At 35.4% G+C, this 23661-nt stretch overlaps 1 protein-coding gene across 1 annotated transcript; it reads left to right on the forward strand.

The window, feature by feature from the left end:
* Positions 1-7157: 7157 nt before the first annotated feature.
* On the forward strand, positions 7158-11292 carry LOC148879597 (uncharacterized). Its single transcript, XM_088961165.1, has 3 exons — positions 7158-7477; positions 8476-8649; positions 10895-11292. Exons 1-3 carry the CDS (start codon positions 7412-7414, stop codon positions 11102-11104), a joined length of 450 nt encoding a protein of 149 aa, XP_088817291.1. The 5' UTR covers positions 7158-7411; the 3' UTR covers positions 11105-11292.
* Positions 11293-23661: the final 12369 nt, after the last annotated feature.

Below are 23661 nucleotides of genomic sequence, written 5' to 3' on the forward strand. Positions count from 1 at the left end.
CCTGCAAGTGCTGCCCGCTACCTGCAAGCTCACCGTCGGTCGGTGTGTGTCGTCGTCGGACGCCGGAGGTGGTGATTGCCGCAGGTGGTCGGTTGGGTGTGAGGGATGAGAGGAGGGAACTCAGGAAGGGTTAGAACGAAAATGGATTCTAACGCGAAAGCTAAAGGGATTAAACATTCGAACTGGGTTGGGGATATAGAAGGTATTTTATTTTTTATTTTATTTTTTAATTTAAAACATTGAAAATAAAAAGAGTAACCTGCGAACTGCTGCCTGGGTCGAACGGTTTAGCAGTCCGACTGCCTGGGTCAACGGTTTTGACCTTTTCACGGTTTTTAGAAATTTTCGATTTTTATTAAAATTGGACCCCGGGGGCTGACCAATTATCAGTTTTTCTGGTTTGACCATTCGATCCGGTCCAATTTTGAAAACCATGCCCATACCTTCTAGCGCTCAACCGTGATGGCAATGAAATTTGATCCTAAGGCTCCATGAGTACAAATACAAATATGTAGAGCGTTAAACCTTGTACTTTGTATGTATTTATATTGTACATATTTGTATTTGTACTCCTTCCAAATTGAGCGTAAGTCTCTGCTACAACAACAAACCTATTAACCGAGCCCGGTTATCTACTACTTACAATTTATTCCCTCGTCTCTATCCTTGAGTAATTACAACCATGCATTGAGAATATCTCCCTTGACACATTAATGGGGAGATGTTCTCAGGTAAGGGTGTCAATGGACCGGTTTTGGATTCGACCCCATACAGTCCAAAATCAATTTGCACGGACCAACAATACATATTGGATTGGACCAATTCGGTCCAAAATATTTATTAGATTGGATTGGACTTGGTCCATCCATAACAAATTTATATTGATTTGGGTTGCATTAAGCCAATATCTAGTCCATTGATATAAGATCTATACTATTTATAAAAGTGTGAATGAGGAGGTATTGGCTTATGGAAATTTTCTTTACTAAAATACCCATCATCTTGAATTTAATTCATCTCCACTGAAATGGTAGAAAATGTAATTAAGAGAATGCCATTAAGTACATTCAATTACCTCTCATTAAGTCTCACATTTAAGTCATTAAATAAATCACATTCTCTCCCATTGAATCCAATATTTATACTTTTTTTATCATCATTAAATTCCACTAATAAATCCATACACAATAATTATTAATATAATGAAACTTTATATTTTTAAAATAAACATAGAAATGAAATCATATTTTTCATTTAGGTGGTGGATAAGTAGTTCAACCATTTGGGTCAAATGGATAAATTCATGATACCATAAATAAATAATATAAGTTTAGAAATATAAAAAATACTTTTGTTTATCATCACTAAATTCCACTAATCCATACACAATAATTATTAATAAAATAAAATTTATATTTTTAAAATAAACCTAGAAATGAAATCATATTTTCTATCTAGGTCGTGAGTAAGTACTTCAACCATTTAGGTCAAATGGATAATTTCATGATGCCATAGATAAATAATATAAATTTAGAAATATAATAAATACAAAATGTATAGAAAAAAAAGAAATTTTGAAAAAAAATTGAACACATTTCTATTATTATATATTTGTCATATTAAAAATAACTATGATAAAATAGACATAATTTTATTAATGATGGACATCAAATATACAACTTAAAACTGATGGGAAATTAAACCATCTTCCTATTTAGGGTGTGAGTTAGTGGTTCAACCTTTCAGGTCAAATAGGTTAACCTGTGATGTATAATTAAAAATATGTTTTTAAAATAGAATAATACAAAAAATATGAATACAATTTTGGACACATCTATAATATTATATACTAATAATATAAACAAAAAAAAGTATGATAAATAATAATTATTTTATCAATGATATAAGTGAAATGCAAAATTTAAAACCAATTTGAAAATGAAACCATTTCCATATCTAGATGGTAGGTAGGTCAATGATCTAACATTCCAGGTCAAACGGCTCAATCTATGATGTCATAACTAAGTAACTAATATTAAATATACATACATACATACATACATACATACTCAAAGAAAAATATAAGCTTTGTATAAAGCATTTTGATATGATTCTATTGTTATATATACATCATATTAAACTAAAATAAATGTGAAAATAAGAATTACTTTTATCGATGATGAAAATGGAATACATGATTTAAAATCGATTAAAAAAGCAAAATGGTTTTTCAATCCAAGTGGTGGGTTAGTGGTTAAACTATCCATGTCAAATGGATGTTATTATTAAATAATAAAATACATAAAATTCTAAAAATTATAGACATTTTTCGATGATTTGGGTACATTCTATAATATTATATATTCATCATATAAAAAAGTGTGATTAATGAGAATTATTTTCATTAATGATAGAAATGGGATAAAAATTAGGATAAAAAATGAAGAGCATTAATATATAACACATGACTCAACTAACATGTCAAATGGTTCAATAATTTAATTAGGTAGGTCGTCGTAGGCAAGTGGTTTGGTAGGGGCGCTAATAGATCAGGTCAGATTTGAATTAGGGTATATTAAAATCTATCTAATCCAAAGATTCGACCATATCTCATAAATATTGATTTGAATCCAAATTCAATTAAGATGTCAAATATTCGAGTCTAATACGATCCGATTTAATTTAAAAAAAAAGTAATAAATTATTAAAAAATAAAAATATAACAATTGAAATAAAAAAGCAAAAAATATAAGTATTTTTCAACAATTTCCATCATATAAAAGTTTACAAAAATGCAATATAAATAACATACTTATAAATAAATAATAAATAACATATATATTATATGTAAATAATTTGTTTGACCACAATATTTAAAACCAATGTTCAAACAATATATTAGAATTGGATTTCCTCTTGGTAAATAAGTTATTATTCATAAATTAAATAAGAAAAAAATAAAAATATAGAATTATTTATAAATTTTATAAACAAAATTTGAACATGCATTAATATTATATATTCTTCATATTAAACAAAAATATGTTTGAAAAAATGAGAATTATTATTTGTAAAGATAGAAATGGCTAAAATACAAAGAAAACAAATGAATTAATATCTTAATTATAGTCAATTTTCCTGGTTAAATAGGTTAACGATTCAACTAGTAAGGTCCTTTCGTTATTGATTATTATCATCATCATCATTTGATACTATCAAATACAAAAATAAGATTTACTTTTATTGGTGATGAAAATATAATACATGGTTTAAAATCAACCGAAAAGGAAAAAATGGTTTTTTCGTCCAAGTGGTGGGTTAGTGGCTCAACTATCAATGTCAAATAAATCAACACATGATGCTATTATTAAATAATAAAATACATAAAATTATAGAAAATGTAGAAATTTGTAGATAATTTTGGGTACTTTCTATAATATTATATATTCATCATTAAAAAAGTGTGATTAATGAGATTTATTTTATTTGTGATAGAAATGGGATGAAAATTAGGATAAAAAATAAAGAGCATTAATGTCTAACACATGGCTCCACTAACGATGTCAAATGGTTAAATGATTTAATTAACTAGGTCATTGTAGACAATTCGTTTGGTAGGGATGCAAACAGATCAGATCGGATTTGAATCAGGGTATTTCGAATTCGATTCAATCCAAAGATTTGATCGGATCTCATAAATATTGATTCAAATCTGAATCCAATCAAGATGTTGGATATCCGAATATGATAAATCCAATCATAAATATTTTAGCCATTTCTTTTAATAAATTATTAAAAGAAAAATAAAATATAATAGTTTAAATAAAGAAAAACAAAAATATAAGTATTTTTTAAACTATTTTCATCATATAAGAAGTTTACAAAAATGTAATATAACTAACATATTTATAAAAAAATAATAAATTACATATATATTATATATAAATGATAATATGTATATATACAAATAATTGATTTGACCACAATATTAAAAACCAATATTCAAACAATATATTGGAATTGCATTTCCTCTTAGTAAATAAGTAATTTTTATTATCTCATCAATTAAATAATAATAAATAATAAAAAAAAATATAATTTTTTTTTTATAAATTTTATAGAAAATATATATTCTTCATATTAAACAAAAATATGTTTGAAAAATAAGAATTATTTTTAGTAATGATAGAAATGGCTAAAATACAAAAAAAAAAAAAAACAGAATTAATGTCTTAATTGTAGTCCATTTTCCTAATTAAATAGATTAATGGTTCAACCAGTAAGGTCATTTAGTTGTTGACTATCATCATCATCATCATCATTCGATATTGTCACGTGCAATGTACGTACACTTTTACTAGTATATATATATATATGTAGGATTGGGATCTCTCCGTGTAGGAAATGGAATCTACTCGTGCGAGTAGATTCCCACGTGAGAGCAACCCATTTCCTAATTGTTAGATAATTATCTAATTAAACAATATTGTTATATAATTATCTAATTATATAAATATATAATAGTTATTATATCAAACCGTTTGAATAGTTTTGTCAGAACGACCGATCGTTCGACCTGGTAACCGGACCCCTGATCAGTTTAGTCTTTGGGTCGGTTTTAAAAACCATGATGTTATGTCATTCGAGCGTGTGACTCATACGACCTAAAAATGGAACCGTTTTAGCCACCAGTTTTTGGGTCGACAGTTCAATCTGGTAACCGGACCCCTGACCAGTTTGGTCTCTGGGTCGGTTTTAAAAACCATGATGTTATGTCAATTGAGCGTGTGACTCATACGACCCGAAAATGGAACCGTTCTAGCCACCAGTTTTCAGGTCAACAGTTCACCGTCCGGTTCGAACGGACGGCCCGTTCTGACAACAAAAATTTAAAAAATAAAAAAATAAAAAAAGGTCGAAAACCATTGAACGGATCAATGGGTTGACGGTTCGACCACTCGGGTCAATGGAACGTTGACCGATTCAATGGTTTTTGGCCAGAGACTAAGATTGGGGTAAAACGAAACTAGTTGCCTGTTATGACAACAAAAATTACAGGCAGAATTTTGAGTGTGTGAGGTCCATTAAGCAATACCATTATGTCATTCAAGCGTGTGACTCATACGACCTAAAAACGAAATCATTATGGCCACCGGTTTTCGGGTCGATGGTTCGACTATTCGGTTTGAACAGATGGCCTATTATGACAACAAAAATAAAAAATAAAAAAATGACCAAAAACAAATTGAACGGGTCAATGGGTCATTGACCAATTCAACGATTTTTAGCCATAAACCGAGATTAGGATAAAACGGAACCCGTTGCCTGAATGGTTCCCAATTAAAAAAAAAAGCCCAAAACCATTTTACGGGTCAACAGGTCGATAGTTTGATTACTTAGGGCAATGGATCATTGTCCAATTCAACGGTTTTTTGCCACAAACTGGATCAACGAATCAACAGATCGACTTGTCTATTCTAGCCCCTACGAAGCAGGGCCCCTCCACTAGTAAGAATATATGTGTCAATGCATTGGGTTTAGATTAACCAATCTAAACCAAAATGAATTTGAACATATTAGACGGTCCAGACATTGAATTGGATTGATCCAAATTGGTCCAGAACATTCATTAGATTGGATTGGACCTGGTCCATTTATAATGGACTTACATTGGATTGGATCGGATTTGACCAAATCCAGTCCAATTAACACCCCTATCCTCAGGTGGTATTATGTGGGTATGGATGTGGGAGCAAGTTATGGATAAGGGTGTTAATGGACCAGTTTTGGATTCGACCTTGTCCAACTCAAAATCAACTTGAACAGATTGGACAGACCAACAAGATATATTGAACTGGACCAATCCCGTCCAAAACATTTATTAGATTGAATTGGACCTGGTTCGTCTATAATAAATTTATATTGGATTAGATTGGATCAATTCAATATATGATTCACTGATATAAGATAAGAATATAGGTGTCAATGGACCAGGTTTGGTTTGAAATCAATATAAATTAAAACAAATTCGAACAGATTAGACGATCTAAACATTGAATTTGGACCATAGTGTTTTTTTGGGTAAAACCGGGAGTGGTTGAGTACTCCTTTATTCCACATTCACTGTTTAAAGCAGGGGTGTTAGTATCCAACTGGTCAACAACAACTAGTGGGTTTGTGTTGTTTTGTGAGATGTCGTGTCTGGTATTTATCTACATTGGACGGTTGTTACTGGTTCGGATTAGCTGAATGCGATGGTTGTGCCACCAATGATAATATTCATGCCAGCCACAAATTCATGGCTCCACTTAAGGTTGTTCACAGGTCGGTTTACTGAGATTTTTCCAACTGACCCGACCTGGTCGAGTTACCTGAAATTGAAACTAAAATCGACCCTGTGTTAAGCAAAACTGACCTGGCCAGTTTGAGTCAAGTTGGGTTGGTTTGGGTCGATTTCGGCTCTAAGTGCAATCATGGTAATAAATTGAAATTTCAAAATTTTGATTTTTGAGAGTAAAATTGTATTAGAGATTGTGCTTGAGTTGAGGGGCTAAGGGGGCGGACCGAGTTAGAATAGAAGTTATCAAGAAAATAGAAAGTCAAACTGTATTAGAGAAAGAAGACTGAAATTTGTATATTTCAAGAATCCTTATAATCTAAGTAAAAAATGACACCTAATTCTAATGGTAATTGGCTGCTTATTTGGTGTAAAAGACCATAGAAACTAAGATCCTTTGATTCTTTTCTTTAATTTTTTTTTAAAAAATTCCTTATCTAATTGTCTTACAATACTTGTCATTAATGTCATTCCCAACTAAAAAGACTAGAAATTAAGTTAGGTTGTAACTAAGATAGAAATAACTTAGTTAATTAGGAATTAAGGAAGTTGTAACTATTAACTAGGAACTAATTATTAAGTCGGATCGGTTCGGGTCGATTTCGGTTTTCATATGTGAAAACCAAACCATCGATTTCGGTTTAGATTGTAACCTAAACCATCGATTTATGCTTTTTTACAACCCAAAACCGATCGGTACTGAAGAAAACCCGGCCGAATCGGGTTAGATCGGTTTGGTTGGGTTGGGTTGTATTGCGTTGATTCTTCTCATGGCCCAATCGTCGTTTTCAGGCTTCTCACAGCTTTTTCAACCATGTAAAATATAATAACTTCACACGTAGAGAAGTTAGTAGAGAGAAGAAAATACAAACAGAACCCGTCAGGCCAATCATCCTTATCATCTCTCCTGCACTCGGAAGCCAGAAGGAAGGTATAGAAGAATCTGTCTTGTTTTCTTCTTTCTTTGTCCAGAGAGAGAGAGAGAGAGAAGGGGGGAGGGGGAGGGACAGGAAGACACAGATTCGTTGGAAGAAAGGCGAGAATACAAGACCAGCAAAATTGAGAAGAAAAAAAATGGTGGGTCTCTTTTCACGATTCTCTGGAAGCCGAAACAGCCATCGACGGACACAAAGCTCAGTCGTAAGCATTCCACCTCTTAATTGTATTTGGTAGGAAGCTTTTTCTTGTTATTTCTTCTCTTCATCCTTAATTGCTTGACTTGCTTAATAGTTTCCGGTTTTTGGGTGTTTGGTATTTTGCATTTTTCTCCTTTGATGATTTCCTGTAAGTCGATTGTTAATAATTTTAAGTTTTTTGTTCGTTTTAGTTTTACCTATTTCATTTGTTCGTCTCGATTTTTCTGTTTCGTGTTAGGCTGTTGAGATGTTTGTATCTGATCCATTTTCAGTTTTCTGGTGCTTCTTCTTGAATTAGTTTAACCTTTCCTCTTGTCCGAAATTTTTAGAAGCGGACTTGATTCTTCCTGATTTATAGGGTGTTATAAATAGCAGCTGTGGATTTGACTTTGGTTTTGGTCCCAGACTATTGGGCCTTTGGATTATCTTTATTGCGATCCGATCTTTTCCTTGTTTTTCCTCTCAATTTTCTGAAGCTCTGTTGGTTTCTCATCAAATTTATAGGGTGTCTCAATAGGATTGACTTCCCCTACATTTAAGCTAGACTTCTTTGGATCTCGCTTCCTTTTTTAGGTTGGTTTTCGTTAATAGTTTAATTTCTTATCTCTTTCTTGTGTAATATTTGATCTTTCTAATTTGTTCCTAGATTTCTGGATACATCATATACTGTCATGTGTTTTTGTTGGCTGTTTTTTTTTACTGGTTCCTCATCGTTTGGATATGTTTTATTTATCCTTGTTTTATAAATTCCTTAGGCCCTTGACACCAATTGTAACTTCGCATTAATCCTCTCCTATCTTCACTGATAATTGAGTCTATGATGATCCGGACTTTCTGGTTCTTTTTTGTCTAGTATTATCCATTGAGCTAACCTCTTATTAATTTTCTGGTGGCGTTTTGAGGAATCACTTTTCATTTACAGTTGATCCATACCCAACACCTCTAGTTGATTTTATGATACTCATTTATTTATAAATGAAAGTGGTTGGATTTATGGTGCAGGATCAGAGGGAGGTATCGCCACCAAATGCTGAGGCTGCAGGGGTTGCATCATCAGCAGCTGCTGCTCATGGGATTGAAGTGGCAGTAGAGTTTAAGCCAGTTGAACACCCAATTGAGCCTCTCAACAATGATCGACCAGTAAAATGCCCACTACCAGAACCTTCTATTCTTAATGTAAGCCCAAATCATATTAACAAAAATAAGACACTTTATATCTTCTTGCTTAAATAAAGTAGCTTTGCAAATGAAGAATAATCACATGGTTATCTACCTTGAACTTGTTGATATGACATGCTTTATTTGGCATATATTTGGAGTTACAGATTTTTTCTTTGATGGCTGAACATGTTATGCCTAGTAGCCATTGTAGTAATTAGGACTTTTACTTATTCCATACTGTATGGGTGTGAACAATTTTCATCTTTGCATTCTTGTGTATGTCAGCCACTTATATGTCATTGTTAATTTGTATCCTAACTATATTCACCTGACCATCCAGGGTTTAGAATTAGTTTTTTATTTTCCATAACCATAATAAGTTTCCAACATCTTCTATGTTTTATTACCTCTTGTTGACTAGATTGTTCATTATTTATTCATTTTCTTTCTTTTTTGATTTGCTTTTGCATTACATCTCATATAATTAAAATAACATCCAGCAGAGGAATACTTTAACATTGGCTTATGTTGTTTCCTAACTTGCATGGGTGATGTGCAAGGAGATGGAAGAAACTTTTTTATTTTATTTTATTGTGCATCTCCCTGGAAAGGTTGAAGTTAGTTCCCTTCCTTCCTTCTTTGGTAAAAGTTTGATGGAGAAGTTCGTTACTTGGTTGCTTAATTTTTTGGTGGTTTTGTTGTCCATTTGGTTCAAAAGTTGTCTAGTTTAGGAATTTTCTGTGCCTCGGTTATAAGGTTTTGGATGAAACACATGATATGGATATTCACAAGGAGATGATGAGAAAGGAGTGTAAGCATTCTGAAAAATTGGGGAAAACAAAGTTGTTAAATATCAACTTCTTCCATAAAGAAAGGACTGTGGGAATTGACAAAGTAAGTAATTCTTTAGGGCTTCAAGTCAGGGGTGGTTACCAATGTCAGAGAGCATATTACAAGCTCTGGGATAATAAACTCATTTTTTATTTTACACTTTTCATGTATTTCAGTCCTTACTATGGGAGTGTCAGTGATGTTACAAAATCTCCAACCTCATTGACATTTGTTTGCTCATTGATGAAGAGAAATGAGGGCCAGAAGGGGGGGGGGGGGAGCTCATCTCTTTCATTTAGACATATTAGTTTGATTAGAAACTTGAAGAAATAGCAGGGAAAGAAGGGAATGTGAAAAGTGAAAATGATAGTTATGCACAGATGACGTCCTATTCTTTTATTGAAGTCATCTGAGGTGTACATATAGTTTTCCGTTGAAATTTGTTGTAGAACTTAGAAGTTATCTTCTTATATTAAAGATGACCAAATTAATGTGATAAGAAACCTTGTTAGGCTTCTATTTCTTGTGGATCATAGGCTTGGAGGTAGTATGATCGCAGCCACATTGACTAAATAGGAAATCCAAATTGATGAAAGATTCTAGAACCATATTAACCCACGCATGTCGTTCGTCACTGTAGTGCTTTACCTCTGCATTTGATATCAAAACAAAACTCCTCTTTATTCCTGAACTTACTAGATACAAATTCCAACAAAAGGTAACCAAGGGCAGATTGTTTTTCTGTACAGTCCATCCTATCCAATGATTGCTGACCCATTGCCCATTAAAAAAAAAATCCCTTGTTCAGCCATCCAAGTTAATTTGGATGAAAGAAAAGGTGAGAAGGTGGGAACGAAAGAAAATCTTTTATGTTAAGAAAAATGAAGATGCATAGCCCCCCAGCCATTCTTTCCCCTTCTCTTCCATTCCCTTTCCTTTTCTTTCCTTTTCTTTCCCTTCCCTTCCCTTCCCTTTATCTTCTTTTTTCTTTCCTTTTTCTTTTTTTTTTTTTTGTCTTTTTATATGAGTTGTGTGTGAGGGCGTTTTGGGGGCACCTTGCCTGGAGGCGCCTCCAGGTGCTCACCTCCCACACCTTTTAAAACACTGCTTTCAACAGACTTATTTTACCCAATTGAAGGTTTTCTTATTTGTAACCTTGCATACAGAGACCATTTAATAGAAGATGTGACCATTGATAGAATGGTGAAGGGAATAAGTGTTGCTGACTGACGCCAAATAGTTGGATAGGGCTTTATTGAAGTAAGATACCATTTGTTTACAAATAACTTTGGTAGTTTCCATTTTGGTCCCAGAGATCATCTTTATACATTGATAGATCCCTTAAACGTCTTGGGGATGGGATTAAAATCAGGTAAAAATTATTCTCATCCTCTTGAAGTTCTAATGTACAGTGCCTTGATTTTTTTAGGATGGAAGAATATGGAAGGAGCGCGTGTCTGCAAATGCGTGGAGGAAGGCGGACTTGCCAGTTATGAAAGAAGGGTCACATCTTGAACCTAAAGTGGCTGGAAGAAAGCAAAGACCACCCCAGTCTAATCGCACGATTCTACCATCCCTTAGTGCTCCAGAGCACAATATCATCCATCTTCTGGAAGAATGTAATGCATCTGTTGATTGAAACGACCTATTACTAGTGTTTATATGGAGTGATCATAGTTGTGATTGTTTTTGGAATCTATGCTTCATAATGTTTTCCATGTATCTATTTTTCATTTCTTGGCTATGAATTGGCTTGTAAATTTTATTAAACAAAGAAAGACCATATATAGTCTCAAAGCATTGGGAAATTGAGCTGTATTTAAATAACTGCAGTCTATCTATGTGGCATGTAGTCAGTTCAGGGTTGCATCTCCTATTCAATATGATTTCACTGTGGATCAAGATGAGAAATTCCAAGGCTATATACACAGCCTAAGATTCAAATCTCAATTGCAGACTTGCAGTAACTTACTTGGATAATATTTAGAGGATATAAACCATCATCACTGAATTTCAAATTAGAGCACAACAAAATGGTTAAAAAGTATCCATGAGAGTCTTGAATCGAACTATTTTAGGGGGTGAATTGTGAAGGCTTTAGAAAATGCGTCTTTTAAGACTTAAGCCTAATTTTTTCCTTCATGCATGCGAGCAGCTCAGCCTCTGTTTTTTCTGTCTTTGTTTTTTTTCTTAACAAATTTTCTTTAGTATTCAAAGCAAGGTTTAAAAAACCAGACTGGACATGGAACCATTTTGGCCACTGATTCCCGAGTCAAATGGTCCAACCATCTGGTTTGAATGGATGGCCCATTCTTGTTAAAAAAAGAATAATTAATATAAAAAGGTCAAAAAATCTTTGTCTAGGTTGACAGTTTGACTGCCCCGGTCAGCAGGTTGTTAACTAAATCAACGTTTTTTTTTTTATTTTTTTTGGCTCGGGAACAATTTTAGGGTGAAACGGAACCAATTGCTTGGACGGTTCCCGAATCAACCGGTCCGATAATCTAGTCCTGTCTGGTTTTAAAAAGGGTTAATAGCAGATAAGAACAACTTTTTGCCCTTAATACAATAAAAAATACTATTTTTATATAATAACTAAAGCTGGGTATTTTTTTTGGGAAAATATCAAACAAGGGTAGTGTCACTGTTGATCATCTTCCTCTACCTCTATGTAAGTCCTCCAGCGATGGCCTACCAACCTACCCTCTAATTGGGTGGTTGATTTCCTTCTACAAGAGCCGTTACCGTCTCTTAGACTGGTACACGGACCTTCTCACAGAAGTAGTGACAGATCGCTTGACGCCGGTACTTGTGTCTGCAATGGAAACCAGCCAAGTAGTAGACCTACAGGACTTGTTAAGGAGGTTTGCCTTCGACACAGTGTGCATGGTGTCGCTGGGAATCGATCCTGGTTGCTTGGAGTCTTTGCTTCACGTATAGGTTCTGGCCAGAGCTTTCGACATAGCCTCCAAGATAAGTGCCAGGTGTGCATCTGCTCTCGTCTTCGCTGTTGAAGATCAAGTTCCTGGTGTTTCAAGCCGGACGCAAGGTGTGACTGAGGAAAGAGATGGCTTTTGTTCAGATGAAGTATGTGATGGATTCGCTACTGAAGTAGTTTGAGTTCAAACCGGTTGGATTGGAGGAGCCTGCTTTTGAAGGTCTTGGTCTGGCTGAGAGGTCATCACTCGACTTAAGACTGGTCGACGGCAAACGTTAATAGAGAAGCCACCCAAATACAGAGGAAGATGAATGTCTTATTTGATATTTTTCAAAAAAAGATATCTCATTTCAATTATTATATAAAAAAATATTATTTTTATTGATATTATGAGCAAAAAGTTACCCTTAACGGCTAGAAACCCTTTTTAATACCATGATTCAAAGTATGTTAATCATCTAAATCCCATCTTGAGATACTACAACTTCATTCAAATTTAACAGAAAATTTTAACCACCATAAAAGAGAAACTGTAGTAACATATACGCAGAACCTTTTATAGAAACACTCATCCATGGCTTCTATTGCCCATACTCTGACAGCTTGGAGTGAGTGGGCCAAGGTTGAGGTAATGATAAGGAAGATTCCTTCACCTACCGCATTGTCCCCTCCACAGTTTTGCACTCAAATAGCCTTTCTCTGTGTGGTAATGTTGGGTGGGGTTGGCATTCATTTATAACACCAATGGCCTAACTTTGAGCAAGTAAAGCTTGGAGCTGACGGAAAAATCATTTTTAGCCTCCTGTATTGTTGATTGCTGGGCTTGTGGTTGAATGGTCCGTTTGGCTAATATCCGTGGATATAAGTAGTAATGATTCAGTTAGCAGATCAATTTTACTAAAACAACCATGAATTATTTTGAATGGGTTGGGTGCCCTGAGCCATGCCTCTATTCCAAAGATCACAGACTCCATGATCTTTTGAGACAAGCATAGACCAGGATACTGAGTTGGGCAAAACCTGAAACCAATGGACCCACCAACCTTGTTCAAATTTCAAGTGTTGGGTAGCAAGGTAGGAATTGGGATCTGCTCCTCAAAGAGCGTGCTTCAAACCGTTCTTACAACTGTATTCAACCTTGTATTGGAAACAACTCCTCATGAATAATAAATACAAACTAGGGAGATGTTTCTGATGTATGACCAAGACATGCTATGAGGTTGGTGTGAGGCAGGTTCTGTAAGGAGCAGATCCAGTCACGTAAAATAGCGTTAATAATGTACTAGGGTACAGTGTACACCTTAACCTGATTTAAAGGCTGGGAGAGATTAGGTTGAGGTACAACGATCAATTATATGTTTCTTCATTTCTTACCACATTGCTGGTTTAAATTTGTTGGTTGTATGTGCTACTATTTCTTAAACCATTTATTTATCTTCCCCATCCCCGTTTAGGGCTTCTCTTGAACCATTAATATTTAGGGTTGTATGTGATGCTATTTTGGTTATATGCTCCATTTCTACTTTTCCTCTTGTTTGTTGTTTTTCATGGACTGTAGCTTCTTCTTGTATTAAGAGAAAGATATGGAGTCTCTGTTTAGAATCTGTTATAGTGGTCTTGATATAAGTCATAAGACATACAAAACCCTTGTATAGGCATTGTCTAGGCCTCTGTAGGTAGGATAACTGAGGTCTTTGTGTTTGGGTGCTATCTTTGTTAGGTCTTGTTCTTGCAATTTCAAGCCCTCTTAAAGTTTGTTTTGTTGGAGTGGCTTGTGTGATCTGCTTTGTCTATGTTTTCTGCTTTTTACATATGTCTTGTATACTTTGTTTTCTTTTCTAATAATTTTACCTTGCCTTATTCATAATAATAATAATAATAATAATAATAATAATAATAATAATAATAATATCTCAATTCTTCATCAATTTATAATAATATCGCAAACGAGCCTATATATTGGGCTCGAATAGCTCGTGAAAGGCTCGGCTCGTGGCCACCCCTATTCCTATGTCAACTCCCTTCCACATAGGCATTGAATGATAAAACATTAAAACTGTTTATAATCATAACAAATTCCATTAATGATATTAATAAAATTGATCTAGAATCATGTTTTAAATCCACGAATACGACTGGACTAGAACATGATATCGATCATCACAAATCTTGTAAAATATTTTCCTTAAACAACTAGCAGGGAATTGGTGATTGGATAATTTGCTTGCTATTCTGATATGATTTATTTACTAAGTCAATATATTTTAAAAAATGCATATAAGTACAAGAGTATTTTCAATCTAATCAAAACATATACTAACAATAAAAACAAAACTTAAAATTGGGAATAATTGACATATATAAAGAAGAAAAGATGGCTAAAGACCAAAAAAAAAAAAAAAGACAAACAAAAATATACCTATTACAATCTCTTGTTTTTTTCTTATTTGATTTATATTGTTCTTCATCATGGTTTTGAACCTTAAATGTGCAATTATATTTCTACTAATGAATACTTCAAATTGTATTAACTATTTCCATGTTTTTAGAAAATTTTCTTGATTTTTTGGATTTTCCAAATATCTTAGCAAAATTAACAAAAGATCCCCAAATTTTTTCCAACTTTGCATGATATTGAAATTGCAAACTATGACCCCAACAATTGATTGCTTACACTTATTTTTCGTCTCATTCATCCTTTGAGAATCCAAACCTAACTAACTATTATATCTTGAAAGGAGGCTGAAGATCTTTATTTAAAATCATAACAACTAAAATGGTTTAAAAATGGAAAATTACTTAAACTACCCAAACTGTTTACCTAATTAACAAACGATACCCTTATTATTTAACTATTGTCCTAAACCATTCCTACCGTTTCTAATATTTGACTAGTTTTACCCCTGCCATTAACATTTGTTAATGTCCCATCAAAATCCATACACATGTGACACCACATGACGCATAATTTTTTTAAAACCCAATATTACCCTCTTCATCTTTAATATCAAATCCGAGAGATACTTTGTAAGAAAATCCACCTCTTTTGTTTGAAAGTTCTAAAACTACTCAGAGACTGGTTTAGAGGTTGACGATTCCATGTTAGTTGACAAAATCCAACTTGGAGATTTAGCGGGTCACTTGCTTGAATTAGGGTTAGTAGTCTCCCATGCACTGCCTTAGTCCTTGTCACTGGCGATCGCTCAAAACTCGGAGAAAGTTGTGGAACCACAGTCCAATTGGAATCATCTAAGAAGGTTATGGATACATTTGGACAGAGAACATTTATTTACAGAGGGTTACAAGACATAGGTGGACGGGAATATATATTAGGAGAATACCTGAATTGGTTGTAGTTAGTTGTATCTGTTGCGATCGAATTAGTTATACTCCGTTGCGATGAAGGATCTGGAATGCCACGTCAGACTCCTTGTAATAAATGTGTATATATATGTGATAAGTTTATTACAATAGACAAGTTCTTTTCGTCATTTCTCTGCTACCAATTTACATGGTATCAGAGCCCTAGGTTCTCACTGAAACCTCTGATTCTTGACTTGAGTTCCTTTCCTAGTTCTTGATTCGAACTCTCTTCCGTCAACGACTAGAATGGTCATGAATGGAAACGGAAACATTGTGGCCACCGTCACTGATCAGATCTCCTCTTTTATTGATCAAAATTCACCGTTCTATCTTCATCCTTCTAACAGCCCTGGTACAGTGTTTGTCTCTTATTTGTTGAATGGGGACAATTATACAACTTGGAGAAGAGCCATGACTAATGCTCTCAGTGCCAAGAACAAGATTGGTTTCGTGAGTGGAATGATTCAGAAGCCAGATCCAGCGAAGCATGCAAACTTGCTCGCCTAGTCAAAGTGTAATTCCATGATGGTGTCATGGATCTTCAATGCTTTAGCTAAAGACCTCCATGAAAGTGTAGTCAATGCTGAAAACACCCAAGAAATGTGGAAAGATTTGGAGGAGAGGTTTTCACAGGGAAACACACCAAGAATTTTTCACATCAAGCGAGAACTCATGTTACTCAAGCAAGAAAATCTTCCTATCTCTATTTACTTCTCAAAACTCAAAGGCAATTTGGGATGAATTATTAGCCTACATTGCTGGACTATCATGTACCTGTGGACTGTGTACTTATGGAGTTCAGAAAGATTTTGTTATAGAACGGGAAAGAGATAAAATGTATCAATTCTTGCTCGACCTGAATAAGAAATTTAACAACATCAGATCGAGCATTCTAAGTATGAACCCTCTACCGAGCATCAGTAGGATTTATGCACTCTTATCACAAGAAGAAAGACATCAATCCTTAATCGCTCAACATGGTCCGACTACGAAAGTCGTTGCTTTTCATGTGGCATGTCTAAGATTCAACTCGAAAGGAGGAAAAAGAAAGGTCCACGGTTCATTGTAAACACTGCAAGAAACAGGGTCATAGTAAGGATTGCTGCTTTGAATTGTTTGAGTATCCACCGAATTGGGGAACTTGATCAAAGTCCTCAACTAAAAACGACACTGGCAATAAAAAAAAATGTTGCTGGCACAAGCTCAATCCAAGCATCTTCTCCAATTTCTAGCTTATCCATGGAGCAGTATCAACAGTTTATCCGATCTACTGAATAATGACAAACATACTTTCTCATCCAACTTTGTAGGTAAGGTCACTACCTCTTCTTGGCTTTTGGATAGTGGGGACTCAGATCATATGGTTCTTGCTAACTTTGAGTTTGCTACTGCATATATTACATTGGCATCAACACTTAAACTGGTTCAGTTTCCAAATGGAACATTGTTACCGGTTCAGTTAGTCACAAAGTGACATAACATTGTTTTTGGATTTGGTATTAAAGGATGTATTGTCCATTCTAGGGTTTTAGTGCAACGTCATATCTGTTGGTAAACTTACCAAAGACTTGAATTGTACTGTGTTTGTTCTTTCCTACTTTCTGCGCTCTTTAGGACCTGACATCCAAGAAGTTGATTGGTGTGCGCCTAATGCGTGATGGACTTTATCACTTTGCTTCCCTTCCACCATCATTCTCTTTGTACAGTACCCATACTAATGATCCATGTGTGTGGCATTCAAGGTTGGGCCATGCTTCTTATGAGAAACTCACTTTGATTCCTGAATTGCACATTATTGTACCTAATAATGATTGTTGTGACACGTCCTTCCTTTCCCATAAGTCATATCGGATCTAATGCACAGTTTACACTCATACATTGTGATATTTGGAGATGTTATCGTACCTCATCCCATTTTGGAGCTCATTACTTCTTAACAATTGTAAATGATTGTACTCGAGCTACATGGGTGTATTTGTTACGATACACATCAAATGCTTGTTCTTTTCTTGTAATGTTTTATGAAATGATCAAAACATAGTTCAATGCTCAAGTTAAGTATATCCGTTCGGACAACGGGTTTGAATTCCTTTCTGGACCTGTAGATATCTCATTGAATTTTGGGTTCTGCTTCCATGACAACGTGAGAACATGTAGGACCCGCCACTCATCATGAATTGGAACAAGGGAGTGATGGGTCTCCCTTGTTAAATAAAACGCATTGACTCCAAAACTGATATTAGGTGAGATTCTAGGTAGTCAAGGGAGGGAGAGGGAAGGTGTTAAGCACCCATCTCCCATTCTTGTACTATGAATGCCAAAAAAAAAAAAGAAAAAAAAGTAAGAAAAAGAATAAAAGTAAAGGTATAAGAGTATTCCTCCAACTCCGATGACAGTTGTACCATGAGGGAGATATCTTCTCATGAGAGCCAATCCCCTCCTCTTCTTATTTCTGGGCATGGGTGACTCTTAGAGGAGTAAATGGGTGGTTGAATACACGGCCACCCCTCCTTTATCCAAAGTCTTCCATGCTCCTACTCATGGAGAGGAGGGAGATTGACTTCTCATGAAATCTATCCCATAGTCATCCCTTTAACATGGATTGAAGTGGGTCAAACATTACAAAGGCTAAATAAACAAGTAAATAAATGAGGACTAGCAACGCTAATAAATAAACACACCTAGCTCTATGACCAAAAGACTAGAGAAGAACTTAGAGTTTAACACACATGGATTCAAGAGTAAGCTTCCTAAACAACAACCTAATCAACTTTCCCCAACATTACATAAAGGAGAAAAAAAATTCTATACCTACATCCAGTCAAGTGCCATTAGTTAATTACCGAAGTTGAACCATAGGAAACCAGAACAACAATAAGAAAAAAATGGATTTAAAACTGTTTTTTTTAAATGATCTCTATAACAAAAGAGACATGAAGGAAAAAGAAAAAGAAAACACAAAAAAAAAAAGCCTAAAAAGGGATTAGATGATTGTGGCTAATCTTAAGCCAATGAGGGGAGATTACCTTTGTATGGCTTTTTCTTATGGCTAAGGGTGAAGATGTTAGGAGTTCTGATGGACAATGTGATTAAAAACTCATTGTTTCTTGCATCACACAGCCTCCCATTCCTTGCACTTGCATCTGCCATGGAACATCATGGTGGAGCGTTGTCTCTACCCTTTTAGGCTTAACTTTGGATGAAGAAGGTGAAGGGGAAGGAGTTTAGAGAGATGGCCAGTTTCAATGGGTATGAAACAACCTTGAAATTGTTTTTTGTGTTTTCTTTGTTTTCATTATAAAAGACTAGGGAGAAAGAAAAAGTTAGAATGGAGGATTAGGGAGAGTGGTGTATTTTTGGTTGAAAAAGGAGGGGAGAGTAAATGAAGTGAAGAGCATTTGGTTGAAAATGGGTGAGTCTTGAATCTTGGGGAGGAGAGCTTTAAAGAGGGACCATAGTTCCTTTTAAGTGAAGTGGACTTCTAATTTTGGTCAAGGAAATGCAATTCGGTTGGAAGCTAGCTACAATGGATTCAAAGGAGGAGGGGAACACTTAGAGACCTTTTGGGTTATTAGGAGCCTTCCATATGGTCTCATACGAATGGAGTCTTCTGTCTTTTCTTTTTTCAAAAAATATCTTTATTTCTTAAAGAACAAGAAACATGCCCTTCTTGTTCATGACTTTTCCTGGAAGGAAGAATTGCATGGTTTTTTTAGGAAGCAAAAGGGGATCTTCCATAAATGGTAAGGGCGCCTAGATCTTGCCAAAAAGAAAGAAACCAATCTATGGTTGGGATTAAACAAGGCTAGAAACAAGGAGATCCAATGGTTGGGGTTTTGACACATGGTGAGGACCTTCTTGCAAATATTTTGAAACAAAATTATGAGTAGGGACTAGGCTGTAATTTTCAAAAGCAAAGAAAGGACATGGAGTCCTTGATTAAATTTGGGAGGTTTTAAGGAGATCTAATGGCTAGGTGGGTGACAAGTGTCAAACGGGGTTCTTGCAAAAAGAAAAACAAAAGGGATTTAGTGGGTGTCAACACCCTATTTTTTCTTGGTCCCCTTTCTAACCCACTTTTCACACTCCAAATGCCCGATCAGACCTTACCAACATCTTTAGAATATGCCAAAACCCTAGGAAACTAAATTTTAACTCAAATAGCCTCAAGTCCATCGTTAAATTTACAAGATTCCCTTTCGATGGTCCCGATTGTGTCACACCACCACACCTGTTACTCGATTAGACTCTATCACATGAAACAAAATTGTATATCATCCAATCACACCAAATTTCAACCTTAAATCCCTTGATTTCGCCATTAATCCACCAATGATTCCATTTCGATGAACTTGACATTACGACAATTCTCGAACCTAAAACCTATGATCTACACATTCCTGACATTATCAAACCCTCACAACAGCCTCATAATTCAAATCCATGCCTCTCCACCAAAGTCAAACTTAAAATTCCCTCATTTACCCCTCCATCAACCCAAGATTCCATTTCAAGCCCACTCATTGGCCAAAATACTCATAACTTAGATCCTTACGATTCCCACACCTCTAAAGCCATCGTACACTTCCACTAGACTCCAAGGACCCCAGGATTCCCACCACCAAAATTTCAGATCTAAAAGTCCCCATTTTTCCCTTTGTACGCAAAGATTCTAAATTGACTATTCTCATTGCTCGCTACACTCAAAATCTTAGATATCCATCATGACAACTCCCCCAAGATGCTTAAATATTCCTAAAACCTCCATCAGACTCCTGATCAACCATCCATCCAACCTCATACCTTAAATTACCCATTTTGTCCTTCATTCGAAAAGATTCTAAGTTGGCGATTCTCATTAGCCATTACTCTCCAAATTCGAGATCTTCGTCGATTGCTCTCCTAAAAATCACCATTTTGCCTTTCAACAAAAAAGATTCCAAACCAACTATTCTTAGCGGTCGCCACTCTCAAAATCCAAGATCTTCATGAAGGCACTCCATCTAAGACCTCCAAACTATACTAAAACCACTGTCAACTTCCTGATCAACCATCCATCCAACTTCAGACCTCAAAATGTCCATTTTGCCCTTTATCCAAAAAGATTTCAAATCGACCATCTTCATTGGCCGCCACTCTCTAATCCAAGATCTTCATCGGGACACATCATCCAAGACCTCCAAAACCTATTGAAACCTTCACCAACTTCCTGATCAACCATCTATCAAACTTCAGACCTGAAAATGACCATTTTGCCCTTCATCCAAAAAGATTTCAAAACGACAATCCTTATCGACTACCACTCTCCAAATTCGAGATCTTTATCAAGACATATCATCCAGTACCTTCAAAACCTACCAAAACCTCCATTGACTTCCCAATTAACCATCCACCAAATTTCAAACCCAGGAATACCCATTTTACCACTGATATAAAAAGATTCCAAATCGATTATTCTTGTCGCTTGTTATTCTTAAAATCTTAGATCTCCATTACGACAACTCCACCGAGACACATAAATCTTCCTAAAACGTCCATCAAACCCCTGATCGACCATACACCAAATTTCATACCTTAAAACGATAATTTTGCCTTTCATTTAAAAAGATTCCAAATCGATGATCCTTATTGGCCGTTATTCCTTGAATCTAGGATTTCCATCAAGACATACTAGTCAAGACCTTCAAACTATACCAAAACCCTCAACCTTTTGATCGACCATATGTTAAATTTCAGATTTTAAAATGGCAATTTTACCCTTCACTTAAAAATATTCCACATGGACCATCCTCGTTGCCTGATATTCTCCAATTTCAAAATATCCATTGCCATGCATCATCCAACACCTTTAAACCCCATCAAATCCCTTTGGTTGACAATCCAACCAATTTCAAACCCTAAAATGACCATTTTACCCTTCATCTATAAAGATTCCAAACCGATGGCTTTTATTAGCCACTACTCTCCTATTTCAAGATCTGCATTACGGTACACCCTCCGATACACCTAGACCACGCCATCACCTTCCTAAACAACTGGATAAAACCTCATCCATTTTAGACCCAAAATGACCATTTTACCCTTACACTAAGAATGACCTCTACACACTCCAAATCACAATTTCTCACTCTGACACACCCTTCGAGGCCATCAAACCCCATCATTACCCTTTTCAAAAACCTTAGAACCCCCTTGGAAAATTTCATTACAAAATTCCCCATTTACCCTTTCATATATGAAGATTCCAATTCGTGCGATTTCGATGTTCGATATAAATCCTAACATCTTGAGTTTTAATTTCAGCCCTTAAATCCTACACATCATACCTCCTTGGACTTGCCTTCTCATTGCAAAAAACCCCCTTGTATTTTTCATTCAAGTCCCTACACATTTTTGAAAATCACCCCAAAGCCCTCACTAAACCTAAAATCAATCCTAGCCCTATATTTGAGCCCCCCTTGCTTCTCCACCCGAGGATCGATCGAACCCTCACTTCCACTCCCGCTCAAATTCAGATTTTAAATTAAAATTCAAAACTCCCACTTTTTAGGCCACAAATAGGGAGACAAGGGGGAGCCTTTTGAGGGAAGTTGTCTCCTTGCCTTAAATTTGGTCAAAAGGCAAAAGAGTAATCTAGGAATCCCCCATCCCTTAGATTAAGATCGAACTATCCTACCCGTCATTCTCTTTTGAAAACCAATACCAAACCCCTAATCTCACACTTAAACCCTAAACAAAACTCTCCAAATTTAGTCCAAGTTTAACCAAACCCTAAACTAAACCCAATTTAGTTCTAATGAAACTAAACCATCCCAACTGAACCAAACCAAACCAGCCCTATCTCTATTCGGTTTTGAAAATAACATAAACAAAAAACCTAGATAAAACTTAATTGAACCAACCTAACAAGGGGGACTCTCATTCACTAACACGGGAGGCTCCCACCGAACTCTCTTCTCCCCACTCTTCCCATCACTGAACCACCTTCCCATCCATCTCCTCACTCTAATCTTCTTCTTCCTCTACTCCTCTCCCTCAAGCTCTCTCCATCTCTCTCATTATAACCATGAAACTCCCATGAAAAACCAAACGAACTGACACTCATCTCCTCCCTCTCATCTTCTTCCTTGTATAATCCCCTAACCTCCATGACTAAGAGTTTCTTCCTCCTCCCTCTTACATTTTTAACTTGAACCTAATAACCATCAAAATTCGGCCATCCTCATCCCATTCAATCTCCACCCCAGGAACTAAAGAAAAAACAAGGACGAACAAGAAGAAGAAAAAGGTCTCCACCATATTCAGTCCATCCATCAAAAGCATTCTCATAACAGTCCCAACAATTCTAGTATCTTTAGAGAAAAGCCAAAAATAAAAGGTATTCGGCCCTAACCTCTCTAACTAGATTTATAATAGTATTTTCTACAATTTATTTTATATTTACTCATAGATGAAATGCTAGAATGAACTGCTGCTTTCTATGTTTTCTTTTTATTTATTTTTGTTGTTTTTCTCTATTTCATTTGATGATGGATGAAGTTGATAGGTAGGATTCAGTTTTCCTATGTTTGTTTAGTTTGGATTTTTTTTTTCTTCTTTATCCGATTAATGCATATTGAATGGAGCTAGTTTTAACTTTTTACTTGAAATCAACATGTTTTGTTGGGTTTCTTGTGAGTAGTTTTAAGTTATGATAGCATTGTCTTAAATCTGATTTAGATGGAAGTTTATGGGGTTTTGTTCTCCTCATGGCCCCTTCTCTCTCTACCTCAAGTAGGAATGTGGGAGGCTTTGGATAAAGAGGGGGATGGTGTGTAGACACCCGCCCCTTTGCTCTTCTAAGGGCTTCTCACACCCAAAAAGAGAGAAAGAAGAGATTGAACTATGTAAGAGAA

The sequence above is a fragment of the Nelumbo lutea genome, chromosome 1 (genome assembly GCF_056320005.1).
Source record: "Nelumbo lutea isolate HS-2025 chromosome 1, American lotus-T2T, whole genome shotgun sequence".
In the NCBI taxonomy this organism is placed as follows: domain Eukaryota; kingdom Viridiplantae; phylum Streptophyta; class Magnoliopsida; order Proteales; family Nelumbonaceae; genus Nelumbo; species Nelumbo lutea.

Bases quoted from the DNA above. Each gene is read 5' to 3' on its own strand.
- LOC148879597 (XM_088961165.1), top strand. From the start codon at position 7,412: ATGGTGGGTCTCTTTTCACGATTCTCTGGAAGCCGAAACAGCCATCGA. The intron at 7,478-8,475 runs GTAAGCATTCCA...TTTATGGTGCAG, and splicing joins GACGGACACAAAGCTCAGTC to GATCAGAGGGAGGTATCGCC. The intron at 8,650-10,894 runs GTAAGCCCAAAT...TGATTTTTTTAG, and splicing joins CAGAACCTTCTATTCTTAAT to GATGGAAGAATATGGAAGGA.